The sequence below is a fragment of the Chenopodium album genome, chromosome 10 (genome assembly GCF_948465745.1).
Source record: "Chenopodium album chromosome 10, dcCheAlbu1.1, whole genome shotgun sequence".
Classification (NCBI taxonomy): Eukaryota; Viridiplantae; Streptophyta; class Magnoliopsida; order Caryophyllales; family Amaranthaceae; genus Chenopodium; species Chenopodium album.
In genome coordinates, this window is record NC_137843.1 from 23,641,914 (window position 1) to 23,668,869 (window position 26,956).

Consider the following 26,956-nt stretch of genomic DNA (forward strand, 5'->3'; position numbering starts at 1 on the left):
CTCTACTGGCTGAATGATATTTTCTATTGACTATATGATATCAATGCTTGATGATATCATATATATATCATAGCCAATAGAGGATATCATTCAACCATGATATCATATAACCAATAGAGGATATCATCTAACCAATAAAAATATCATAGACATAATCATAAACGATATCATATAGCTAATAGAGGATATCATCCAACCATGATATCATATAGCTAATAGAGGATATCATCCAGCCAATAAAGGATATCATAGACACAATCATAAACATATCATATAGCTAATAGAGGATATCATCCAACTATGATATCACATAGCCAATAGAGGATATCATCCAACCAATGGATGATATGTATAACTTGTTTGAAGATATGTATAATTTGTTTGATAATATGTATAACAATGGTGGAACCTCCATTGAAGTGCTCGTACTAAGGTCATGGGCATAACATAACTTGCTCATTTCTCAACCAAAATACATGCATATGTTATCAAAATGCTCACAATTCAACATACAATCATATGGGAGAATCAATTTCAACAATTATACATCACATAAGAAAACCCCAATTCGATTTTTGGGCATTTTTCAAAAAATCCGAGAATCTCAAGCTTTCTCTCTCTTCCGCCATGGATGACCTCGCTGCTCTCCTTCGCCGTAACCATCACCAACTTGTCATCGAGTGGAAACTTGTTCTTCATCGCAAGAAGATGACGGTGATCTGTTACTTTTTTGAGTCTCGACTGACGAAACATTAGGTGCGGCTTGCCGCACCCAATACTTTGTGTTATTTGTAATGTTTAAAAAAAAAAAAAAATCAAGCTTTTTTGTTGCGTTAGAAATCAAAATTTCTTTTTTTAATTGGCTAAAGTAAAATTATCGTGAAACGCGAGACCTAATCTAATGTTAAAAAATTCTTGAGGAGAGAAAAACAAAGGAAAGATGATACTCCCTTTGTTTTGATTAAGTTTTCATTTCTCATTTTTTTTTTTTTTTTTTTTTTTTGTGGCCTTCTATGCAAATGGATAAAAGCTAATAGGAGAGGAGTGAAATGAAAGATTGTTAATTCCTTAAAATCTAATAGGATAGGAAGTTGGAGGAAGTTAATCTCAAAAGTAAATTGTCAAGTACAATAAATTTGATATTAGAGATGAGGGTAAAAGTGTCCAAAAGAAAAGTTATTTTTATAAACATACTCTTAATCTTGGTACACTAGCAAAAGGAAAACAAGCACTTAATTTTGGTAAAGAGGCTAGAAATTTAGAAAGAGAAGAGACAATGTTTAGGAAAGTGGAGAGAGGAATCAATCATTTAGATAATACTAAAAGCGAACTAATATGACACTCACTTTTACTTCCCCCCCCCCCCCCCCCCCCTTTATTACAAATTTTCATGAATATTATTAATTTATATATCCTATAATATTTAACTTTCGATTTGACAATTATATATACGAAGTACATTCTATATGCATTCAATGAAAATATTTTAATATATCTTTCATAAATTTTATAATATGTATTTTTCTATAATAAACAATTATGTACTACGTGTAAGGTAATATATTAGAACAATGTACTACTACAATTTTGTACCATTCTACATCATATTTTTTTTCTTTGAAATTTTTTTGCTCTAATCAGGATTGATACTTTAGTTTTTATTATATATTGTATAAAACATTATGCCGGTCAAAGTATGCTATAAAACACTATAGGCCGGTCAAAGCATGCCAATAAAATAGGGACATATTTGGTATATAAGTACATTGCACGGGTTATAATTAACATAAAATTTGATTCTTATATAAAACCCTATAATCATTAAATTCCTGTTTTTTTTTTTATTATCTTTTAAAAATGTTTAATGATCAATAACTTTTGATAACAGATATAATATAAAATTCAAATTAATATTTTTTGAAAAGAAATTCAAGTATTTGTTTCAATTAAAATATTAATTTTTTTAATAGAAATTATTGTTAAATTAACATTGTAATTCATAATTAGATTAAGTAAAAAAACCGTACATTGCACGGGACTTAAACTAGTGTTAAAATTAAGGAAAATTTGTACAAAAGGACCACGTAAGTAGTCTCTTTTGTTCATAAGGACCAATTAAGTCAAAAATTGTTTAAAAGGACCACAAAACACACTTTGAGTTGTTGAGGGGGACCACTTGTTACTTTCAAACAGGTCAACGCCGGAGTCCGACGTTGATCATCACTTGTCAGTCACGTGACTCATTAAGTTGAATCTAAATTATTTTTTTTCTTATTTTTTCACTTTTTTTTTTCACGATTTCCCCACCAAAATTCCCAATTATCCTCAATTTTTTTTTCATTTCTTTCTCTCTCCTCGAAGGACTATTCATGGGCATTTAGTGTCCGCCATTGTTGGTGAGATTAGAGCAGGAATTTAATAGGCTATTAAAGGTAAAGTCTTTATGTTCTACTCTCTCTTGTCACTTTCTTTAACTCATTTGGGTTGTTTTCTCGCCATTTTTCTTGAATTTTTTTTGTTTTTCGACCTTATCAATGGCGAATGGAACGAGTAAGCGCAAGGGAAAAAAGACTTAGTTCTTTGTGACAATGGAATCCCACAATTGCACTTTAGTTCTCTTCATTTTGCCAGATTCATTTTGCTCCGAATTCAATTTTGAACAGAACATAAAAACGAACAACATCAACCAAACCAAATTTGACAAATTCGAAACAAATTCACAATACTTACCTTCTGCAACTTGTCCTCAATTGCACTCTGGATGAATTTGTTAGGAGAAAGAGGGTGCAATTGCAGATTCCAGTGAATCTAAGGTTTATGCTTCACTGAGAGAGAAAGAAGAATTGGAAAAATTGGGGGTAAATGGGATTTTTGGGGGGAAATCATGAAAAGGAAGGGGAAAAAAGGGGGAAAAAAAATTTAGACCCAACTTAATAAGTCAAATGTCTGACACGTGACGGTCAACACTAGACTCCGACGTTGACTTGTCTGAAAATAGGACATGTTCCACTAACCAACCCAAGTTGTGTTTTGTGGCCCTTTTAAACAACCTTTGACTTAATTGGTCCTTCTGAACAAAAAGAACCACTTACGTGGTCTTTTTGAACAAATTTTCCTAAAATTAAAGATAAAGAGTACATCTGTTTAGCAGGAGTGCACTTATGACAAAAGGCAGTCTTAAATAAAAATTTGTATTATAACTTTGTGACCTTTTAACTCGGAAAATTAATTATCCTAGCAACTTATCAAGTACTATCATGTGAAATCATTATATATATTTAGCATGGCCGATCCTGGAAGAATAAAATCAAAACTAATGTCGTATACACATTCAATAACGGAATCATCCGCAGGAACTATATCATTGATAAAAGCATGTAATTATTAGCTTGACAGCAAAAATTGAACTTCATAGTTATTTTATGTTATGACATAAAGAGTCCATCATACACGACGACGCCTCTTGGAACTATCCTCAACGAATGATTCCCAACTACGATGATCAAGAGCACTGAGGTCATCAAGTTCTGCTACGGAAAGCAAATACTGTGTAAGCTTTACAAGTTCCTTATCATTCTCTCGGTTAGCATGAGCTTTCCTGAAAGGTCTGATTGTCAGTCCATTCTGCGGGTTCATCACGAAATTTCTTCTCAAATCATCGAACATTATGGTGTTTGTTGAATTATAATACTGTCACATGAAAAGGCTATTAGATTTTCAACATAAACATGTATCTCAACAAAAATAACATAGTACAGAAATTTATCCGGAACACAATTAATCCACAAGATTAATCCACAATTCTTATTAATCTGGCAAAAATTATGGAAAATAAAAAAAATAATAATAAAAAAAAAACAATATATACATAATCAGATTTTACTCTCTTGGCTTTTTTACTTTGGAAATTTAATTATGTAACCTATCCACAGGCATGCTCACCCAAATGTGCATTTTTTTTACATTTAAAAAATAAAAAAATGCATATGTTGTGCTTCTTAGCAAATTAAACATCAGTGTAACAAATAATGAAACTCTGAACAGTTAAGAGTATACGGAGAAGCACGACAAACTAGAAAGTAAGAAAAATTGCTTCTAACCTCGGGAAAATGAGCCCAAATCAAACCCAGAGGTTTGCAGTCAAACACACCACGTGATTCCGACTGAACTGTGATCATAGCTAAATGGTCCAAAAGAGCAGTAATTTTGTAGTTGGGATTGTTGAGCACTCCAAGCTGGCCCATCTTTAATTCAACCCACTTCATACTGCAAAATATCCCAAATAATAAAGAGAAAAATAATATGAAAATCCACAATTATTGCCAGTCTTTTCCCAGAACAATACCTGCTATGCAACAATCTCATATTAATCAAAACTATGCAGAAGGTTTTACCAAAATTCTTTGATGTGAGCTTGTGACCTATAACCGGTTCAACAGTTGAATTCTTTTCTTATTCTCTTCTCCCCACCCCAGCATAATCATTACCACCAATGCAGCCCTCCCCAACCCTTACCTTTAAAAACCTTGGAACCCAACTGGCCAACCCCGATGACCAGCTCCCCACCACTTCCCTATCGAATAGGAACACCGATTCACCTAACCATTTCAACTGCAGCAACCACAACCACTTCCCTCATTCATCCCTCCCTCGCATACCATCTCTTGCCCAAGCACCCTTCTTTCACTTCCCTCTGTCTAATCAACTCATCTGGACAGACCACCTCTCACATAAAAAGTTACAGGTGAAATATTTTCTTTATACTGTACTATATAGTCATAACTATTCTAAGACCAGCGATAATTGGTTGATTCCTTCAAAATTTTCCTAGGTATTAAGGACGGCCTAATTGATATGATTCCTTTGTTCCAAATTAATTGACACATTTCTTTTATCACATTGACCAATGCAGAAATTCAAGTGTAAATATCTCCAGTTAGTAAATAATAATTATAAAAAGTTACTCCGTATTAATTTGAAAATACACATTGACAGGATTCTATTAAGATCCCACATGACTATCTTTCTTATTTATAAATCATTAAAGCTAATCAAAGTAGAGTTGGTGAATAGTGTTAAAAGTTAAAACGTGTCAACTAATTTAGAATGGAGGAAGTATGAGGATGATGTATTAAAAAAATGTAAACTTTTGGCCATTTGAACATGATTCAATGTACATTTAAATACTATACTGTTTTTCATAAATGTAGTAGATTTAGTTTTGTAGGCAAGAGAAAATCTTGCCTGGTTGCAGACCATATCATTATATCATACTCAGCATAAGCAGCAGTGAGGAATTCATGGAGATCTGCAGTAAAGTATGTCAGGTTACATAATACAGATATTTAACCAATCACCAGAAAACAGCCACTTACATGGTCGCATAAGTTGTAGAGGGTTCTCTGCTGTTGAACGATGGTCAAATAGAGTGTAGTCAATATCAAGAACAAGTAATTTCTTTCCTTTTCGGCAGGGATTCCGTACTTCAATCTGTAATGAACCCAGGTGTTTGAAGAGAAAAGATCAGAGGCAAGAAAAATATTTAATACTAAACGAGACCAAAAGCATATATCTGGGAGGATCCCCATGTGAGGTACATAAGACTGTAACCTGTAGATAACATGCAAGTTATCAGAACAGGAATTTTATCAATTATTTGATGTGACAATGGAATGTTCAGTCAGCTCGCAATGTAACGTAAATCATCCAAGACAAAAAAAAATTAAAAAGTAAAAAAATAAAAACATAAAAAATAAAAAATAAAAAAAATTCTGAGTAATAAAAAATTGACGAGTATTCCAGCTTTCAGTCTTCCACTGGTCATTTGAAAAAATTTCAACTTTTGATTAACTTTGAACATTCCAACATTAGTGGTTTGCCTTCCCAAATAAGCATCACTTTTATATATTAAATACATCCTTCATCCCCCTAACTACCAAAATCAAGCCATGCCTAGCCAGGCAGCCATTGGTCACATGAGAGTTGAGACTAATTTAAGGCAAACCACCAACACCTGATAATTTAAGTACTACAAATTCTCCAGGAAAGTCCATTTCTAGTCTAGAAAGTAATAGTTTATATTGTTCAAAAAACAAAAAAAAAAAAAAAGTAATAGTTTATAATTGGACTTCCCAATATTGCCATATTCAAATTGAGTGAAGAGGAGAACAGGAAAACAGAGCAGCTATTAAGAAGGGGATTCTAATGAAATAATGGGACAATCAAAAACATGTACAAAAACATGTAGCTATCACATGACATATAAATACCAAGGTATGAGAATACAATACAAATTCACATTCTCACAGTGATGATTTTGTTAGGTCAAACAACTTCACAAAACAGGAGTCTTGGATGTTAATTTAGATTAAACTAAATTTATTCAAACAAGCAACACAAAAACCAAGCTAGGACCGCTAAATTGGGCGAAGAAGCATCTCACCTACTCACATTAGGTTTTGTCAAAAACCTTCATGCTCAATCTCACACGTTCTTTGGAAAAAAAAAATACTAAAGCCCTTTATGGCTTTGTGGAGGCAATAGGAATTCTAACATAATCTAACAAAGAGTCTACTGCACTAAATTAAAACTCCTTATTTGATCAGGACTCTTCATAATACATGTAAAATATAATCGCAAAGGGAAACCTATTGAAACATTGAAGGATCCATCCTCAGTTTTTTTTAAGTTGTTCCATTTTCACTTTGGACACTATTCATCCACTTCATGTTTACCATATTTTGCTACTTATACAAAATGAAAAACATAATTGTGTTATATCTCATAAATTTTGTCTCGATACATATTTTCAAAATATACTAGTATAGTTTTTATAGTTTAGAAAATGAGACAATTAGAGATATTAAGAGTCAAAATAACACATTAGAAAATGCGCCAAGTCAAAATTAGTAAATGAAGGAAGCTTAGTGTTAAAGGGTGCCTGGGCAAAAAGTGAGTCAAGGCATGGACCAAAATTCGTGCATTCCAAAAGGCGACAAAAGCATGCGCCAACCAAGGCACAATGGTGAGGCACCTAGCTGCCTCATGTTCAAATACGAGAGAATAAGAGTAGAATTTAATCAAAATTATTATAAAAAGAACATATTTAATTCTAGCAAATGCCTTCAATTAAGTGCATGCATTTGCTTCAATTTAACTCCCACATACTGATTATAGAAACCCTAATTCGTTGGTGAATTTCTATCCTGGTTCTTCTTTTCTCTCCATTTATTTTACCTGGATAACAAATTACAATAATCACACTGACACCTTTTGCTTCACAATCACATGATACCCCTCCCCTTTATATTACTTATTTTACATAAATCTTCTAATTTGTTTTTGTTAACTCATTTGGGCCAATTCCAAAAATGATAATTTATTTCTAAAAATTTTGAAAAGTTGTGCCCATTCTATAAAAGGTGCGCCTTCGCATTCACCTTGCTCTTAGGCTCTAGGGAACTTTTGTACCTCCCATCTCTTAAAACTAAGGGAGTATGACATGTCCTAATTGGACTGGGATAAAGCCTAATAGCTTTTAATGTAATTCTACCAGAGTGCCACCCTAAACCCTCGCACATTAACATAGTTTTATTAACAATAAAGCCAGCCATAAGTAGCAAAATTTAATAAGTTCACAATAATGTCACTTGAAATCTTGACCAAAGCTGCTCAAATCTACAACACTCTTCAGTATGTATATCACACTCATAACATTTGATACCTCAACCTTTCGTTTTTCCTTACCCATGTAGGGCACTCAAAGACTCAAACAAGAATATGGAAAAACATTTCAATATACACCCCATTAATTTTATATCACGAATATTATTAAGAATTAGTGTTGGAAGAGAGAAGCATGCATTGCATATTCATCTATGTGTGTAAGATTATAATGTAACCAAAAAATAAAGTGCGAGTCAGCTTGAAATGTATATATATGCATCAGCAACATAAAATTTGGAAAGCACATGCTAAAAATTTCCTAGAATAAGGATAATTAATGTTGTTTTCTCATACTCAAGCCCAATTTTGGGACAGTGTCAATTGAGCCCTAACATGTCATACACTGCAAGGAATCAGGGAAGGGTATGTTAGTCATAGCCTATTAGTAGTAGCTTGGGGAATAAGTTAGAGTTTGTTATGAGAGTTATCTATAAATAGGCCTCATTAGGAGGCATAATGATCATGTTGAATATTGTTGAGGATATGTTATTGGGAGAGAGTGAGCCTCTCGAAAGCTCATATTAGGAGAGAATCCACCTCTCAAAAGTAGAATTATCCTTCTATTAGTGTAATTCACATATTATCAATATAATCATCATTATGTTCTACCCTAATTTCTGCCAAATTTAGAGCTGTAATCTTGTAAGAAACCATGCTAATTCCTAGCATACACATGGTAGCGGCAAATACTTCCTGCGTTCTTTATATTCTACTCACTTTCCATTTTGGGCCTTCTTTTTTTATGCTCTACATACTTTGCTTTATTTAATTTTTGGCATGCCCTGTTAAATTTCTTACCCCTTCATTTACACATTATACCTTTCCATACTCTCTTACTTTATCACTATTATCTAACATAAACCCACCTTTTAACACTCTCTTTCTTACTTTATCCTACTTATCTTATACCCACTCAAATTTTTCAATATTTTCTTAAATTGCGTGTCTATAGTAGCTGAGTAAAACATAAAAGAACGGAGGGAGTACTAAATTAAAGCAAGGATAAATTAATTATCTTGATATTGTTGACTTGATCTTATATTCGTCCAAAACTATCTACAGTATGATGATGTTGTGATGGTTTGGGGCTAGTGCACGTGAGTTCGTGATTGATACAGCAAGAGCTCAAAACTTACCAAAGCGAAGCAGCTTATATTATGAGGTTAGTTGTATGGCAAGCAGAACCAATTTATATATTCATTTTGTGCAGTTTAGCATGCAAATTAGAAAGATTTGAGCTTTGCTTTGCTTAATAATTCAATATGTTTTTACCCGGTTTGTAACTGGCATATTCCAGCATGAAATATGTCTGCCTATTTGGATTAATCACTTTAAGGTTTTAGGAGTTCATCAGTTTTAAAGCTTAACTTGACCAGGCCTCATGTTAGTCATAGATTATACCTATAAAAGGCCCTTGTAATACAAATGGTTAATGATGATGTGATCAGGAAAGTTACAGTCTTTGTGACGAATTTAGATTTTCTTGGTAAGGCCAAAAACACACCCTTTATGAGCTTCATGAGTTTGTCAAACCACTCTGTATCTCTTAGTGAATCAAGGGGCTTGACTTAGTATCTTGGTGATTATATTTCAAGATTCAACAGTTGTTTGATTAGTATCTTAGTGGGTAGCTAAACTCCGTATCACTCTATTGCAATAATTTTTATATACCTTAACAGTCTACCATGAATAACTTTTTTCTTGATATGATTCAATTTTTGTAAAGTTCCATCAAAGGATTAATGGAGCTCCAATGAGACAACGAAAAAAGGCTTTCCACAAGAGCCACCAACCTTATATTGGTCAACGCGTCTCCTCAGTTTCTGCTTGTTAACCTCTTTATCCTTTAAGTCTACAGCTTCATCTTGCCCAAGTTCAAAATCATCAACAATCTCTGGAGAATCGACTGGATCAATAATTATATCATCTTCAACAGTCCTGCACAATAAACATAATACTATCAATGTGTTCATAATGGCAATGGCCTTTCTCAAAAACAAAAAAATAAAAAAAATAATAATAATGGCAATGGCCAATGGTCATTAAACTACAATCATTCATGAGTCAGGTATGAGGATTGAATTTGGTCATCAAAGTTTTACAAAGATAAAAATAAAAGAAAATAAAATATATGGAGGCAATGAAAATTTGACCCTAAAGCACGTCTGCATTTCTCTTTAGTCCTTACAAAATATCTAAACGTTGCTGGAAACAAAGACAGGGATAGGCAACTAGAGTGCAGACTTTGGTGGGAAAGACGCACATTTGATCACTTACATCACCATAAAACTAACAGAAGTCAAAATTGTGATTCAGGAATGACCGCAAGTTTTGGAGTACCATCTTCCAGGGTTTATAACAGTAACAATGACCCTCATAGCAAGAATTAACCAGCATGAAAATTTCAACTCCAACATCATAAAACTACTTCTTAAATTTAAAACAGCTGTCTCAGTCGCACTGATGTATAACTTAATTTACCTTATTATTTCATACATATATTGGAAAACATAGTGTGAACACTTTCACTATGTTTGGACAATAATGAAGGATAAGAGGGGTGGGGGGGAAGGAAAAAAGAGGGAAGGGAAAGGAAGGTGAGGGGAGGGACAAGGTGACCTTCCATTTTCTTTCAAAATCTCTCCAACAATGGGGAGATTTGATTAATTAAAAGGGGAAGGAAAATGGCCCTCCCAATTCCCTCCCCTTCCCTCCTTGCATTAGGTATCCAACAAAGTATGGTGCATCCTTTCTTTCTATTCTCTTCCTTTCCCTCCATTTCTCTTTATCCAAACATAGTGTCTAGGATGAGTCAAGTATCTTCCTAATAGTGGAGCGCAATCAATGTTCATATGTAAACCTTTTTGTAACAAACATAATAATAATTGTCATTGTAATAGTTAATAATGAGATAACAAAGCGATTTGCATGTTGCAATTCCATTACATGCAGCAAGTCCAGGACACCTGGCTATAAGGCGGTCCAACCAGAGCCACGGAACTAGGCACACAATAATATGGAGCCTCCAAAATGTCCATGTTACTTGGATACCTTGTCATAGGTCAGACATGTTTTGACACAGGACACAACACCCAACACTCTTATAATCGGAAATCAAGTGTTAGATCAACAAAGGAAAAAATAATTGAAATTCCTAGTTCTACAATCTGAATACTTCAAGAGAGCTATTAAGCTTACAGCCATAGCACTATTACTCATCTGCATAATGTAAGCTCATTGGTATATTTGCCAACACGAGATAGTGTTCATCGGGACTCAAGAGTTAGTTAGCATTGCATATTGCTAAGGAGGGAAGGGTAAGAGACTAAGGGGATGTTTGGTTGGTGAAGGTGAAAGGAAAAGAGTTCAAAGGGAAACAAGGAGAATGGAAAGCTAATCCCTTATTTCCATTAAGAAAGGGAATCACCTTTACAACCACCACCAATTCAATCCACCTTTCACCCTACCAACACCACTTTTGCCACTACCCTCTTTAGCACCTGTCGTCGTTGTTCGGCTGCATGCCTGTCGTTACCACCCCCTCCCTTCTTGCCACCACATAAGCCCTCTTTAGTAAACCTTTGTAGATCTGGTTGTTAGTTGTTTTAAGGGTGTTAAGGGTTGTTCTTAGAGTGTTCAAGGATTGTGTATGGGGTAGTTAGGGTTGTTTATTGAGATGCTTAGGGTTTTTTGGGTGATTTTCGTGGTGAGTGAGGTAGTTTTTGAGGGTGATGGGTGGTGTACGTGGTGGGTATGGGGTTATTTCCGAGAGGGTTGGGTTGTTCTAGGTGGAGGGAGTTTTTTCCGACTAGTTTTAGATGCGAGTGGGCGGTTTTGGGTGAGGGTGGGGGTTTTTCCAATGGGTTTATATTGATTTTGGGTAAGTGGTGATGCCAGGTGGATGGGCAGTGGCTAGCGCAGTGTATTAAAAAGCCCGCCTAAGGTGCTGAGGTGCAAGGCAATGAGGGGTATGCGCTTAATATGGTTTAGGCGAAGCGATTTTGGTTAGGCGCACCAAAAGCGCCCGAGGCGCGCACCTAAGGCGCAGCCGAGGCGTACCTGAACCAAACATAAGCCAACTTTTTTTACTGGCCATACCGCGCCTAGGCGCTGCAGAACCCCTCTCGCTTCAATGCGCCTTGAGCTTTTAATACTTTGGGCTAGCGGTTGTTCAAGGTGGTCAGGTGGTGTCGTCAAGGCAGTTATAAAGCAGGTAAAAGTAGTTGGGTAAAAAGGAGTTTGGGATTAAGAGTGATTCCCTTTATGGGGAATCAAAGTAAAGAAAAGTAGGGTAATAGTGGAGGTAAAAGAAATGATTAAATTTGTCTAACAAACATCATCAAAGGGATTCAAGATGGTTAATCACTTGATTGCCTTTTCCTTCTTGGACACCCCTAACCAAACGCCCCATAACATAAAGGAACTAGCTTAAAAAAAATTTCAACATGACTATGAGGCAAAATCAACAAAGATGGGTCAACTACATGAACCAAGATTTATCTCTAATAATCGCCACTATGATCTTGTCCTTCCATTCCCTTCTTTCTAATGTTATTCCTTCTACAGACTCAACTTCTTTGTGTCCTCTACGCCTTTCATCCAAGTAATCTTTGGCCTTACTTAAACGCAATTGATCCCCACTTGAACACAAAACCCAGAGTGTGAACGATATAGTCAATAGTCACAATGAATTATTAGATAACATATTATAGTATAGTGGTTTGCTTTATGGGGTGCAACCGTTGTTGGCCTTCAATATATGTAGCATATTTTTTTTTCAGAGATAAAAAGGTGTAATTCAATTCCTCATCAAAAAATCTTACTCCTTACGTTTTGTTATAAGTGCTGCGCTGTGACTTTCATGGAGTTTTAGGAGAGATTTGAATTCATTCAATTTTAATTCAAGTGGGGTATCTTGAAGAATAAAGGGGAAAAAAAAAGCATTAGTGGGTGAGAGATAGGATGAAGAATAATAATAATTAAATAATAATTTAATGATTTCTCCACTTGAATATAATTAAATGATTTCGCCTCATCACATTAACCCACTTATGCTTGTTTTGATTTCTCCACCATAACCATCACCATCATGGTTTAATTGTTATCTCTCACCCTTTCTCCACCAACATGGTTTTATTCTTCAACATACCAATTTATTTGGCCTTCACCCTTTCTCCACCATCACCATCATGGTTTTATTGCTATCTCACAAGGTTCAGAAGCAGAGCTATCAAGTGTGAAAAATTGAACAAATTAAGCACAAGGTGATTTCAAAAGATGTCAAATTTGTGTCACCACCATGATTGAAACTATTATACAGCCCATTATACAACCAGCTTAGTTGAATACTCAAGTTATTCCCGCCTTAAATAATCCAACACTAGAACCCTGCATGTCACATCCCCCATTGAAAACCATGTTACACTTTCTAACTCTTTACGTTCACTTCCTAAAGTAATTATGTTTTCTTCCACTTCCTCTATGCCTTGAAGATGGAGATGGCATCACCCAATCTAGGCATGCCAAAGCACATTTAGTCTTCCTCGACAACTCACAACATAATTGACATAAATAATGTTCATCACAAATTTTCAAGCAAGATGCCCTAGCTGTATAAGTGGTCAAGAAATTGATCTTAGCTTGCCATATGAATTAGAGTGTGTTTGAGCATAAAAGTACTAGTTAAAGTAGTTGCAAGGTGTATTGATGACCTTAACATAAAAAGTAGCTAAACACTAGAATAAACCCCATTTAACTTATAAATTTGACTCAACAAAATTGCAATCAATCAATCTAGTAGAACTAGGATATTCCAAACAAGTTGAACTTTATAATTAAGTATCACTAGATCAAAGGACAAGATGAATTACTCCTACAATTGACAAATGTGATGATCAACTCATAGATCAATGGCCTTCGCAATCAACTGATAACCCTGAAGGGAGATTCAAGACATTAAACCTTGTAAAGATAATATTTCATTTTTATAACTTCCCAGATAAGAAGTCCAAGCAAATATGGATCAACTGCAAACTCTGGCACGTCCAAGCACTTGGGTCAATTTCACATAACTCGCTATTCTAATAATCGGTGAATACCCATATAATGATAAAACACATCCCCTAAGCCAAATGCAACTCATCCACACATTTTCTAAAAGTTAAATTTATAAACTATTAAAGCACATTTGGAAAGAGGGAGAACTAAATAGGGGATAATATAGTCTAAAAAAAGGTGGTGGTGGTAGGAAGAGAAGAGGGTAAACAATTTTTTTCCGTTCATTTGTAGGGTGGTGGGGAACTATAACACTCGATTCGCCCAACCCTTCCTTCTCCCTAAAGCACCAACGCCTCCGCAACACTGCCCAATTAATATCCTCTAATACAAGCATCCCTTTAAAAATAGCGATATAATATAATCTCGCTAGTATAATATCTTCGAAATGCAACAAAAGTTATTTCTTTCATGCCCCATATTTGCACTACATTTTGCTAATCAATAAATGATTGCTTCATCAAATTTCATTGAGTCTATGGATTAATAAAGCTATCTTGATTATTAAGTAGTTTAAATCATCAAAGCTTAATCAAAATTCATCTTTTTCATAAAATCCCTTCAAATAAAATTCACAAAAAATGCAAATAATCATCTATAAATACAATTCAATTCGATAAAAATATAACTGAATTACCCGATCATGGTCATTTTGACAGAAGATTTGAAAGGGAGTTGAGAGATAAGGGTGGAATCATCGGCAAGTTTGGGGCCGACAATTTTAGGGTAAAGAAGTTTCTGACGCTTGGGAAGAACTTCGGTAGCTTGACAAATGCGACGCTTGAGTTCACCGACAGTATCGTCGCCGCATACTCGAACAGTGTACTCCTTTCCACTCCACTTTACTGTAAGCGTCATCTCCTCTTCCATGGCCGCCATTAATGATGATGATGAAGAAGATGAAGCTCTTTCTTCGCCCATTTTTTGTTTCCCAGTTTTTTTCCCTCGATTTTTGAGTTTATTTTGGTTTTGTTGGGTTTCTAGTGATACCTAGATTAGTTGTACGGGCACCGGTCTAAATCAGTTCGCTTCATCTCAAATCAGTTTGGTTCAATTCAAATGAAAAAATAAGAAGCACATTAATAAAAAGCGTTTCATTTAGAGGAATTTTGGAAAAAGGGTGTATGGTCTAATTGTCCAGCACACGAATATAATAATATCATGGAAATATCATCCCGAAGAGAAAAAAAAAAACCAAAGTAAAAGGTACTTTAATAAAGGCAAATGCTATAATAGACCTGCGTAAAAGCATTAACTAATACAAGATTCCCTTGTATTCCCAATAAGATAAATACAATTCTTAATACCAACTCATTTTATGATTCCAATAAAATATTTATCCACATTACGTTTTGGCAAAAAAGAGGGAAAATGGCTACTTATTCTATCAAATTTTCACATCCCTTCCAGTTCCATTATATGGTCTCGACAAAATAAAAAGTTCCACTAATGTAGAGGTGATCATAAATTCGGGCCGGACTAGGCTTTAACATCTAATGTCATGCCCAAATCCGCCAAAATGTGGTGGGCTTGTCGGGTCTAAATGGGCTTTTTGGACATTTTTCGGGTCGGCTCGAGTTTTTAACTAAAAAGTGTATTTTGATTTGCCCAAACCCGCCCTATTTTCGGGCCTGGCTAGCGAGCCGGATTGGGCCGGACTAGCGGGCTGGACCATTGTTGATGACCTATACATTAGGAAAATTTGTCTGGAAAAGACATTTATGTTCACTATTTTGTCTAGAAGTACCTTATATGTTTAAAGTGGTATAAAAGGACCTTATAAGTTTATTTTGTTGTTTGGGGGGACCTTAAGGTCGGAATCCGACAATAATTGACTTTCTTCTCCGACGTTGACCTCTCATATGACCTTAAAAAATGACGTCGTTTTCTTTTTTCCATGATTTCCCTCAAATTCCCTTATTTTGATTTGTGTCATTTGGGGATTAGAAGAGAGAGAAGGAGGAATTGGAGGGAAATCATGGGAGAAAAAAAAAAAAGGAAAAAGAGGTTATTTTTTAAGGTCACATGAGAAGTCAACGTCAGAGAAAAAAGTCAATTATTGTCAGATTCCGACCTCAAGGTCCCCCCCAAACAACAAAATAACCTTATAAGTTTCTTTTAGACCACTTTAAACATATAAGATCCTTGCAGACAAAATAGTGAACATATATGTCCCTTCCAAACAAATTTTCCTCTACATTAATAGTAATCAACCATCATTCCATCAAAATTCATTCTAACAAAAAAAATCCTATCAAAAGGTGTTGTTAATTGGGGCAAAAGGCCACATCAAGAACCCACCGGTATGGCGGTATGTATTTATGTGATTGATCGCTTTTGACTAAATTAATTCTTTTTCTCCCCCTTTTTTTTGTTTAATTATACATGCATAAAATGAAGAATTTTTAATCTTTGTTGCGTTTAAAAATGGCTGATTAATATGCCCACCATGTGTTCGATAATTTGTCTCTTAGAATATTATTATTGTTTCACTTGAAAATTTTGAAGTCTTTACTTTATTGTTTGCTAATATGAAACATACTTTGTATTATCATAATCTAATTTCCATAGTGTTTCTAATTTTTTTACCCTAGTATTTGTGTTCCTTTTAAATTTTTTCTAAGAGAGATATCTTGAATTGTTAACAAATTTTAGTGATGCTTGATTTTGATTTGAATGAACCTTTAAATGTGAAAGAGTAGAGGGATTATGATGAACCTTTTATTGGACAAACCTTTTCAAGTCAATAAGAGGCACTTGCCTTTTATAACAATTATGCAAAACGACAAGGTTTTGTAACCCACAAAGATCGTTCGGATACTAAACATGGAAGGACTATTAGACGAGATCTTTTATGTCATCGCGGAGACCGGAGGTAACCAACGTTTAAAGGTATTTAATTAACCCCTCTATAGTCAACGAAATAAGGGATCATCAAGATGTAGTTCAGGCTGTCCCAATAAAAATAGAGGCCCTGTGCAAAACGTAAAATTGAGGCCCTCAAAATATAAATCACTCATGTTTAAACTTTAAAAATAAAACTCACAAATCACGATCAATTTTTTTCCCCTTTCGTTAGTTATGACCAGAATCTTGTTTCCTTATTCTCGAAAACATAATTAAAGATTAACACTCACGCAAGATATAACAATAATTAAGACTAGGGTTGTTCAGAGTGCGGTTTAGACTGCAACAAACCGCAAACCAAATCACAATTTTGCGGTCTGGTGCGGTTTGGCTCATTGGAATAGCAACATAAAATGAATAATTTGGAAATGAAATGGATTAATTGTGAATGAAATGAATTAATTGACAAGGAAATAAATGGAATTTTATTGATAAGTAAGAAAATGAATAGAATACTGAAATAAATGAGTTCTAATAACTTATGCAACTACATAAGTTCATCGATTCCCTGTGGACATGCCACTTATTACTTTACTAAAACTGAAACAAATAAAACGCGAAAACGAATATAAAATCCTAAAAGGTTGAAACTACAAGAATTTAGTCCTTTCGAACGTTATCCCACTTGTCTGTGGACTGTTTGTAGCTTCCAGGATTGAATTCAGAATCATCTGCTTCCTCCATTGGTTCAGGTGACTCCGGTTCGGGTTCTACTTGCAAAAATTCTCCTTCTTCCTCGTCATCAGATGAAATATTGATTATAATTGGGGTTAGAGGTGGATTTGGGTTAGAAATCTCCATAAGTGAACTATCAACTGTATGGTTACTCTACTCCATCATTTTTCCCTCTTTTTGTTCTCCATCCGTCCCTGCTTGGTTACCCTGAGTGGAAGAAGAACTACTTGACTGGTGACTAGTAGAAGGGGAATTAATTCCTGCTGGATTATCATAGTAGTAGTCTGGATATGGGATATGCAAGCGCTCACAATGGTTTTTTTCAATCTTAATGAGGTAAGTAATTAGATATATGTAATCTGGATACCACTAACCATAATAATCTTTATACTTGTAGTAGTTTGGGATGTCACCTGGAAGGTAGAAATCAGAGAACCTTGCTTTAACAGCGAAATAAGGAGCCTCATCCGGAAGACAATGAATAATCATGGCAGAAATACGGTCAGGAAGATCATAAAGCTTGTTTCTTAAGACATTACTCATGTGAGAACAGTAGTAACGAATTTTCTCTACGTAATCATAGGGGTGTTCATTGTCTTTCTTAATAAAAGTACCAATTTGAGAGTATTTGTTAGAAAGAATCGGCATCCTGCAAAGGAAAAGACTTAGAAAAGAATTCCCTTCTCAAAGAAAATAAATAATATAGTTCTTGCATGAATTAGGTTCAATGTTCAATCATACAATTTGTTTATTTCTAATCACATAATTACATGCTCACAAGCAATCCATTCACATGATTAAACATCACAACCTAAATATTAATGCACGCAAGAACATGATTATTTAAACTATATGCCCAAATTCTTTCCTACCCAAGCTCACCAATATGCTTATAAAATCTTTTAACACATATTTCTTATCTCAATCCTTGCTTTCCTGCAAAATGAACAAACTAAAAATATTTTTGACTCCTCTTTTAAAACACAAAATTTCGAAAATAACCATCGAAAAATAGCCAAGAATACTAGGTCATCATAAAAAAAAAAAAAATTCGAACAACCCCCCTAAAAAAAAAAAAAAAGTCGAATGTTCCAATTTTTTTAAAAAAATTTCGGACCTCTTCCCTCAAAATAAAAAAAAAAGAAAAAAAAAACGGTCCTCTTTTTTTTTAAAAAAAAAACAAAATAAAATAACTCACTTTAAACCGCTTAATTAAATAAGCACTTGACCAAGGTTTAAAACAAAACACTTTAAAACACGTTTTTAGCTATAGTGGCAATAAAAATCTCAACCAAAGCTCCCACATACCACTTTGTAACACTCTAGAAAATCCTTTCCTTTAAAATACCTATAATGCTCTTTTTAAAACTCTAAATAGAAAAATCCAAGGCATTACCGCCACCGTGAAAACGGCTAAGGCTACTACCAAAGACACACAGTGGAAGACTATCTTTAAAAACATTCAAAAGAAGTCAACTTAAAAAGTCAACCAAACGAAAGTAAAGTCAAACCAAAGTCAAACAAAGTCAACCTATAACTTGGAACCGTTGTAGGCCCTTATTAAAACCAAACCAACTTAAACCTTTGCGTTACACAAACATAACAATAAAATAATCAAAGCAATAAACCACATTATAAACTTATGGAAACTAAGCCTGATTCGCTCTTCACTCATGCCTATCATGAATATGCTTCATCACCTGAAAAGCTTCTCTCTACTCATCTCCAATACTCTCCATTAAAAATGGGTCATCATAGGGCCAAAGTAAAGACAAGGCCAAACAAACATACAAACACACAATCAGCAATATTGAGTACATAAGCGTAAATAAAATACACTAACATGCTTTCACCCTATCATCACACAACTTACCTTGTTGCACCTGTTTACAAGCATATAACATATAACATGACCCTCAAATAAATAACTAATTTATTTATTCATCTTGATTACGCATCGAACCAGTTTCCCCCTAACCTGCCCCAATAAAGGGGTACTAACACGGGAGCTAACTGTGCCAGTATAAAAGAACCACTCATAAGTGGCGATTTCCTGTGCATAATAAAAAGGGATATATAGCATCCTGTACTCCCAGTAGAAGTTATGGTCAAATATAAAGTCGCATAACTCCCCCCCCCCCCATATGTTCATACTTAAAGTATATACGTTCCAAAAGTTTTGGTGCGTAATCTCTTTCACTTTACGTTGTTTACATATTATTAGACTTGGTGATGACTCTCAAACCACAGCACAATCAATCATTATAATTATTCAAATAATCAAACATACCAATTTAATTCTTGAATAATTAGTAACCACATTATTTTTAATGTTGAACCCTTTAAAAATCTACCTCGGTGTCAAAGACACCTTAAAAGCATAATGTGCCACAAATCCTATCCCTCGGTGTTATAAACACCTTAATTGCACTACCAAAATATAATTTACTCCTCGTGTACAAAGACACTTAAATAGCTCTTTCCTCATGCTTATAGCATCAATAAAAATTATATGAACCATAATAAAATTCTCTTTCAATATTCCAAACTCAATTAAATATTTAGTTTAATTAAACATGCTCCCTATCATGCCAATAATAAAAGTGTGGTTCATATCCAACATGCCAAATTAATTATTTCCAATCACCAATCAATCACAAATAATCTATGCTTCATAATCAATCACCAATATCAACCAAATCACAAATTTCAATCATAATCTAGCATGATATTACTTGGAATTAATTAATCAAAGCCTAGCATGTTCCTACATCATCAAATATATGCCAAGTACGCGAACGTACCTTGAATACGATCTTAAAATCGCCACGACTATACGAAATCACTCACTTGGAAATCTCTTACAATACAAAATCATAAAGGGGTATTAATATCTACTCCACACAAATTTCAAGCAATATTTACACTCATTAAATCACTAATAAATTAATTAAAACAAGGTGAAAATTAATTTAAAACCCCTTACTAAAATCCCAATTAATGGGTAATCAAAAATCCTTTCAAGAAACTCAATTATGGCTTACTAACCAAATTTCCAGCTTTATTAGATCATTAAAACTTGCTGTAAATATGTTTTAAAACACCCAAATCAAAGATTTAAACCATCCATAATCAAATTACATCATCATACAATAATTTAGAAACCTAGGGTTTTCAATTTGGGGCTTTTTAATTCAAAAACAAATCTGAAAATTTATTGACATCATACTTATAATCAAACATCATAAAATCATCACAAAACCCATAAATCATAATTAGATTAAGAATTAAACAAAAGAAATTAAAAAATTTAAAGTTTTTTTTTATGTGCGTGCACCGGGCAATAACCCCGACACCACAGTCGGCTGCTGCCGCGATGCTGGTGGTGCTGCTGCTGTCGCCGGCACCTGCTTGTGGTGCGGCGGCCCGCTGGTGGTGCGGTGGTGGTCGGCGGTGGTGCTAAAAAAATAAAGGGGAAGGGGAAATAAGAAAGAAAGAAAAATAAGAGAGAAGGGAGAGAAAATTACCTTGGGTGTTCTCCACTCTAGGCAAAGTTTAATTTTCCCATATGTTGAATATTTATACCCCTTTTTCTTTAGAAACCCTCCTACTCTTTAATTCCCTTTCTATCCTTACTAATCCCTTTCCTATTCAAACTTGTTTTTGACTTTGAATTTTAAAAACTTCCTTTTATAAAATCACATGCCCCAAAATATATTTTAAAATTATAAAATAAAGTATTTCCAAAATTATTAAATAAATAAGTAAAATACCTTAAATAATTCATTTCGAATTATTTAAATACTTTACAAAATACTTATATAAATTAAAATACGTATAAAAATATGGGGTATTCCAGTTTAAAAGAGATTAGAGCGAGTGTTAAATATTGTATGAGTTCTCAAGCTAGAAAACAAAGATTCTTAAGTTGTGTAGCACATGTTGAACTTCAATCAACTCGATCTTTACAACAAGATGTTCCCACTAGATGGAACTCCACTTACATGATGCTTGATAGTGCTTTGTATTTCAAAAAAGCCTTAATTCACTTCCAAAAAGTTGATGCCAACTATGTTCATTGTCCTTCCACGGAAGAATGGGGTAGAGTAGAGAAAATATGCAAGTTTTTGAAAGTTTTTCATGATGTCACACTAGCCTTTTCTGGAACCAAATATCCTACTTCCAATCTTTACTTTTCTAATGTCTTGAAGGTTAAATTGTTGTTAAAAGATGAAAAGAGAAGTTTAGATCTTTTTATGCAAAAAATGGCTAACAAGATGCTTGAAATATTTTAAATATATTGGGCTGATTTCAGTACATTTATGGTTGTTTCTGTGGTGTTGGTGTAATACTCCGTATTTTTAAAATGTATTTTCTAATTAATTAATTAATTAATTAATTAATTAATTAATTAGTATTCTCTTAAAAGGGTATTTTAGTAATTTATTTTACTATTTGAATTTTGGAGCCAAAATGATATTTAAATTTTGGCACCAAAAGTATTTTAAAACTCAATTATTATTTTTGGATTTTGGATAAGATTTATTATCAATTTATTTTATTTTAAAACCCGGATTATTTATATATATTTCGGATTTTTTAACTAAGCGAAAATTATATTTTAATTATTTAATTAGGAGGTCCGAATTTCCTTAATAATAAGCTATGATTTTTGGATTTTCTAAGTGTAGAAAATCTGATTTTCTTAGTGAATTTATTTAGTGAATAATTGATATTTTCTTAATTAATTATTTTATACAATATATATTATTTACACAATTATTTCCTTAAAACTACTAAATTAATTCCCTAAATATCTAAAGGGAGGTCCGAAAATATGAGCTTAGGAAAGCTCAAATTTTCGGCCACCATGATAGATTTTGGGTGATTTATTTTGGTAAATTGTATTTTTAATTATCTCCTTAAAATCTCTTATTTTCCTTAATTTTATTTTCCATCTCACAAATATTTGATCATCTTATTTCCCTACCTTATTTCATCCTTGATTATTCCCCAAGTAATCTCTTTTGCCATATTATTTTTCATGACAACACATTTTCCTTAATTCTATTATTCTTAATCACCTTAATATTTGACTTTCCATAATTCTTTAACTTTCTTCTCCAAGTAATTTCCTTAATACTTTTTACCATAATTCTTCCTACATTCTCCTACCATAATGCTTTCATTCGTGAGCCTATAAATACCCCCTCATACCTCTCATATTCTTCACACCAAAACACAATTCTCATCTTCTCTCTTATTCTTCATCTTTTCCCTAAAACCTTTTCATACTTTCTTCTCCTCTTTTTACACAAATAAGCCCGTATACCTTTGAAACCAGTTTTTGGGCACTTCTGGTCAGTTTTTGGGGTATTGATGTTTCACAAAAGATTGTTCTTCTTGAAAAATCCTTGAGGTTAGGCTCAAGAATCACCCAATTCAGAGTTATATTGAAGGAGTTATGGCCTCTGATCTGCAAGTTCTGCCTATTCTTTCCAACGAAATTCAATTCTCTTTAATTCAATTCTTTCATCTTCTTCATGGTTAGTTTTCTAAAATACAAATACCTATTTCAAAGTTATAATTTTATATTAAAGTATTATTTTAAAAGAGTTTTATAGTTGACAGGCTAAAGTCGTATCACCTAATCAAAAGTAATTCCTAAAACCACTAACTAAAATAGATAGGGAAGTAGGGTCGAATCCACAGGGAAACGAGTCTTTCTATTCCTAATTACTTAATATAATCTAGATTATAGAGTAACTAAATTATAGATATGATGAAATTAAACTAAAGGAGATAAAAGTAGGGAGAAATCAATTAATAAAAGCCTAGGGTATAGGTTCACCAATAAACAATATTCCAGGGTAAAACATAATAATCAATCATCAATGCATCAATTAATCAGATCATAAAGGGCTTTCGCTACGTATTACAATCACAGAATTAATCTACCGATATTAAATCTCATCTCTCGAATCTCAACTTAACCATTTATAAATTAACCTGCCTATTGAAACTAAGCTAAATATCAATTCTCATCTCTCGAATCTCGAATTAATATTGCTAAACTCATGCATAAAAGACCAGCTAATCTAGTTGCAGAGCATTAAATTAATCAATAGGAAATTAATCAAGCATTGACAATCAACAACAATAATTTACCCCTTCATATTATTTATGGATCCCCATAAACCCTAGAAAGAAAACTACTCAGATATAATTAAAACTAAACTAATCAAAGCAATTAAACAAGACATGATGAAAGAAATATAGTAAATAACTGAGATTAAAGTGGAAGAAATCATTACCAAAGTAATCGGAATTAAAGAGTTGAATTAAGAACAAAGTAGAGGACAAAGTTGTAGAGAGAGAAAATAATCTAAAACTAAGTAGAGAAAGAAAGTCTAAGAGAAGAGGTACCAAAACAAAAGCATTAAATCATATTTATACAAAATAATTACTCCTAATTAAAACTAAGAAATTCCGCTGAACAGAACTCCTCATAATCTCGTGCCCGATCGGGCCCGCCTTTCTTCCATCATAAGTGTCTCTCGCGCCCGGCCGGGCGCGAACTCGGGCGCGAGGCCTTTTTTCTTCATTAAGCCCGCCCGGTCGGGCGCGCCTTCGGGCGGGAGCTTCCTTGGCCGGGCAAGGACACTTGGGCAAGCTTGGACTTCGATTGGGCTCCGATTCTTCGGCCCAATCCGGATTTCCTCTTCGGGTCTTGAATACTCGGTCCAAATGCCTCGGGATCTCAAATGCTAAGCCCTTAATCACCGGTTCGATGACTCTAACCGGCCCTGGGATATAAAGGATGGTCGTGCTCCTCCAATGCTCGTAGTTGCTCCATAAAAATCCCGGGAAAATGCTCCAAAGGTGCAAATCCCTACAAAAATCAACCAAAACTACGAAAACACTAGAAAACACCAATTAATAATAAAAGTGGCTCTAAAGAGCCAAAAACACTACCAATTATGACCAAGGGATGGGGGTAAAACACTATATAAAATGGACATATCAATAGTCCACGCACATTAGATTTGAGTTTATGTTGTGATAACCTTATGGTTATGTTATTTGCAAGGTGTATTCGTGATTGAATTTTGAAAGTGCGAAGTATTGATTGATATATGGAATTAAGGTACGTTTAGGTGGCTAGATACTTTTGAAAGTGGTTGGTTTGAATAGCATCTTTCATAAGATTTTATCAGTGATTGAATTGAATTGATTTGAGTTATGATTTATGAAATAAAGTATGGTTGTAGGAATTGATTTTAATATTTGTTTTTAATAAAAGGATTTATTTTAAATATCATGTTTTGAATGGTTTGAAATTATTTATTATGTTCAAAGGAATTTGGATTTTTAAGAGTATGTTGGATTGATTTAAAGAGTTTTTAAAAGGGTTTTTGAAAGCTTGATTGAATTAAATACAAAAGGAGTTTTGATAAAGGTTAATTTTATTCAAAGAGGAATTTCATGAGAAGTATTGAATTATTATTATAAAAGCTTTACAAGCATGATTATTATATTAATCCCACTATGTGGATTCATTGAAGACTATGGACTTTGTATGACCTAGACTTTCTCCAAGAATAGCCTTGAATTAGTAGGAGACTAGCTTGGGGGGTGTGCACACTTAGAGAGGAAATTGGGTTTTTGAAAAGAATTGATTTTAATAATCACTATTATTGAATTATTGAGTTATTGGTATTATTTTTGTGTATCTTGAGATCATTGGTTTTTAAAAAGAGAAATTGGTTTTATAAATCATTTTTATTTACTTATTGAGTTATTGGAATTGTTTGAGATTATTGATGATTGGTTTTGAATCATGAGTTTTGGAATTATTGGATTAATCATTGGAATTGGTTTTAAAAGCATGTTTGCAAATGAATTGAGTTTACATTATCTTGCACTTATCGTACTTAGCATATTTTGCTAATCCGTATTACCTATTTGTTTTGGTTCTCCCTGTTTACTATAATGGTAAGTAGTGTTATCTATTTTCAGGTGGAGTCATGAATGAACATATGGGAGTCCCGGGATTTGCTTCATCTAGTTTAGGAATGTTGGTCTCGTCTTTATTTTGAGTACTCATAACAATGTTACTATTTTTATAAGTATCAATAAAAGAAAGAGTATTGATGTTTCCGCTGCAAAATATTGGTTTTTATTTAGTAAGTTTTGAGTAGCCTTGCGTAATCACGCAGCGGTAATACGCCTAAGTCTATCTCTACGGTATAATTAAACGTATTATACTTGTATTTCCATAGAGGGAGATTTGGGGCTGTTACAGTTGGATCCATGATATAATTAAGATTCAATGTGTCAAATGGGGTTACAAGATGATCAATGGGGTCGATGTTGAATATGAGCTTGAGTTCTCTAAAGTTAGCGATTCTATAAGGGAATTGTATAATTCTTATGCTGCATCTTATTCTTCATCAATCAATGCTAATCTCAAACCTACTAATTCCGAGGTTGTGAAGGAACCTTGTGATGATTTTATGAAGGTAAACATTTGTTCCTTTATCTGTTTTGGTGTATTATGAAATCTAACTTTATATATTCTGATTTTCTTATAATCTGATTTGTATATTATGAGATTATTATCTAAAATCTAATTTTAATATAATCTGACTTGTGTATTGTGAGATTAATATTTTGAATTTTTATAGTTATAATCTGATTTTTATATATAATTTGATTTTCATAGTGTGGTTAATTTATATAATTTGATCTACACAATCTGATTTTTATAATTCGATTTATATAATATGATTTATATAATCTGGTTATATAATCTGATGTTTATAATTTGATTTTTATAGGATTTTGATGATTTTTCTGTTGAGCAATCAGGTGTGGCTATGAAATCAGAGATGGATATGTATTATGAGGAGCCACTTATGCCTCGATCCAACAACATTGATATTTTGACTTATTGGAGAACTTGTTCGGTTCGTTACCTTGTTTTAGCTCAAATGGCTAAGGATGTTCTTGATGTCCCCGTATCAACTGTGGCTTCTGAATCAACTTTTAGTACCGGAAGTCGGGTACTTGATTGTTATAGAAGTTCATTGAAGACAGAAACGGTGAAGGCTATCATTTGCTTAAGGGATTGGGCCTTTGGGGAAGGTAATGAATGATGTTATATATAATGTAATCTGATTTTATGTATTATGTTATGTATTATTGATGGTAACTTGTTTTTTTTGTGTGTTTTGTAGACTCTATGGATCCTCAATTGGAAATGCTTTGTGGATTAATTAAGAAGCTTGAGGTGGAGAACAAGAATGATACGCCACATACATCACCCGACTTTGAAAAACTTGAAAGCCCTATTGCATCCTCTAATATTATTTGAGAACTTGAATATTTGAACTTGTTTGGTTTGTAATTTGTTAGTACACTCTTGGTTTGTAATTGATAATTAGGTATCGTACTTAAACTATGCTGTTTTATTTTGGACTATTTGTTAGGTTTGAAGCACTGAATGTTTGAACCTTTGCTCTTGTTTGTTTGAAAATCTGAGGGTTTGAAAATTATAGGTGGTTTAAAAACTATGAAATTTTAAGTTGATCAC

At 33.6% G+C, this 26,956-nt stretch overlaps 3 protein-coding genes across 4 annotated transcripts; 2 read left to right on the forward strand and 1 right to left on the reverse strand.

Moving 5' to 3' along the window:
- Positions 1-3,324: 3,324 nt before the first annotated feature.
- Positions 3,325-14,826, reverse strand: LOC145563823 (ubiquitin-like domain-containing CTD phosphatase). Its single transcript, XM_081624247.1, has 6 exons — positions 14,417-14,826; positions 9,519-9,663; positions 5,376-5,490; positions 5,245-5,308; positions 4,101-4,266; positions 3,325-3,690 (listed from the first exon to the last, which is right to left on the reverse strand). The coding sequence occupies exons 1-6, from the start codon at positions 14,698-14,700 to the stop codon at positions 3,445-3,447; spliced, it is 1,020 nt and encodes a 339-aa protein (XP_081480373.1). The 5' UTR covers positions 14,701-14,826; the 3' UTR covers positions 3,325-3,444.
- A 6,380-nt stretch (positions 14,827-21,206) lies between these two features.
- Positions 21,207-21,656, forward strand: LOC145565069 (zinc finger BED domain-containing protein RICESLEEPER 2-like). Its single transcript, XM_081625175.1, has one exon. It carries the CDS (start codon positions 21,207-21,209, stop codon positions 21,654-21,656), a length of 450 nt encoding a protein of 149 aa, XP_081481301.1.
- Positions 21,657-22,614: 958 nt separating this feature from the next.
- Positions 22,615-26,913, forward strand: LOC145563824 (zinc finger BED domain-containing protein RICESLEEPER 3-like). Of its 2 annotated transcripts, XM_081624248.1 has the most exons (4): positions 22,615-22,907; positions 25,381-25,883; positions 26,202-26,508; positions 26,601-26,913. In XM_081624248.1, the coding sequence occupies exons 2-4, from the start codon at positions 25,716-25,718 to the stop codon at positions 26,735-26,737; spliced, it is 612 nt and encodes a 203-aa protein (XP_081480374.1). In that variant the 5' UTR covers positions 22,615-22,907; positions 25,381-25,715; the 3' UTR covers positions 26,738-26,913. The 2 variants fall into 2 exon arrangements, with proteins under 2 accessions (XP_081480374.1, XP_081480375.1); XM_081624249.1 differs by lacking the exon at positions 22,615-22,907 and having other exon boundaries at positions 25,177-25,883.
- Positions 26,914-26,956: the final 43 nt, after the last annotated feature.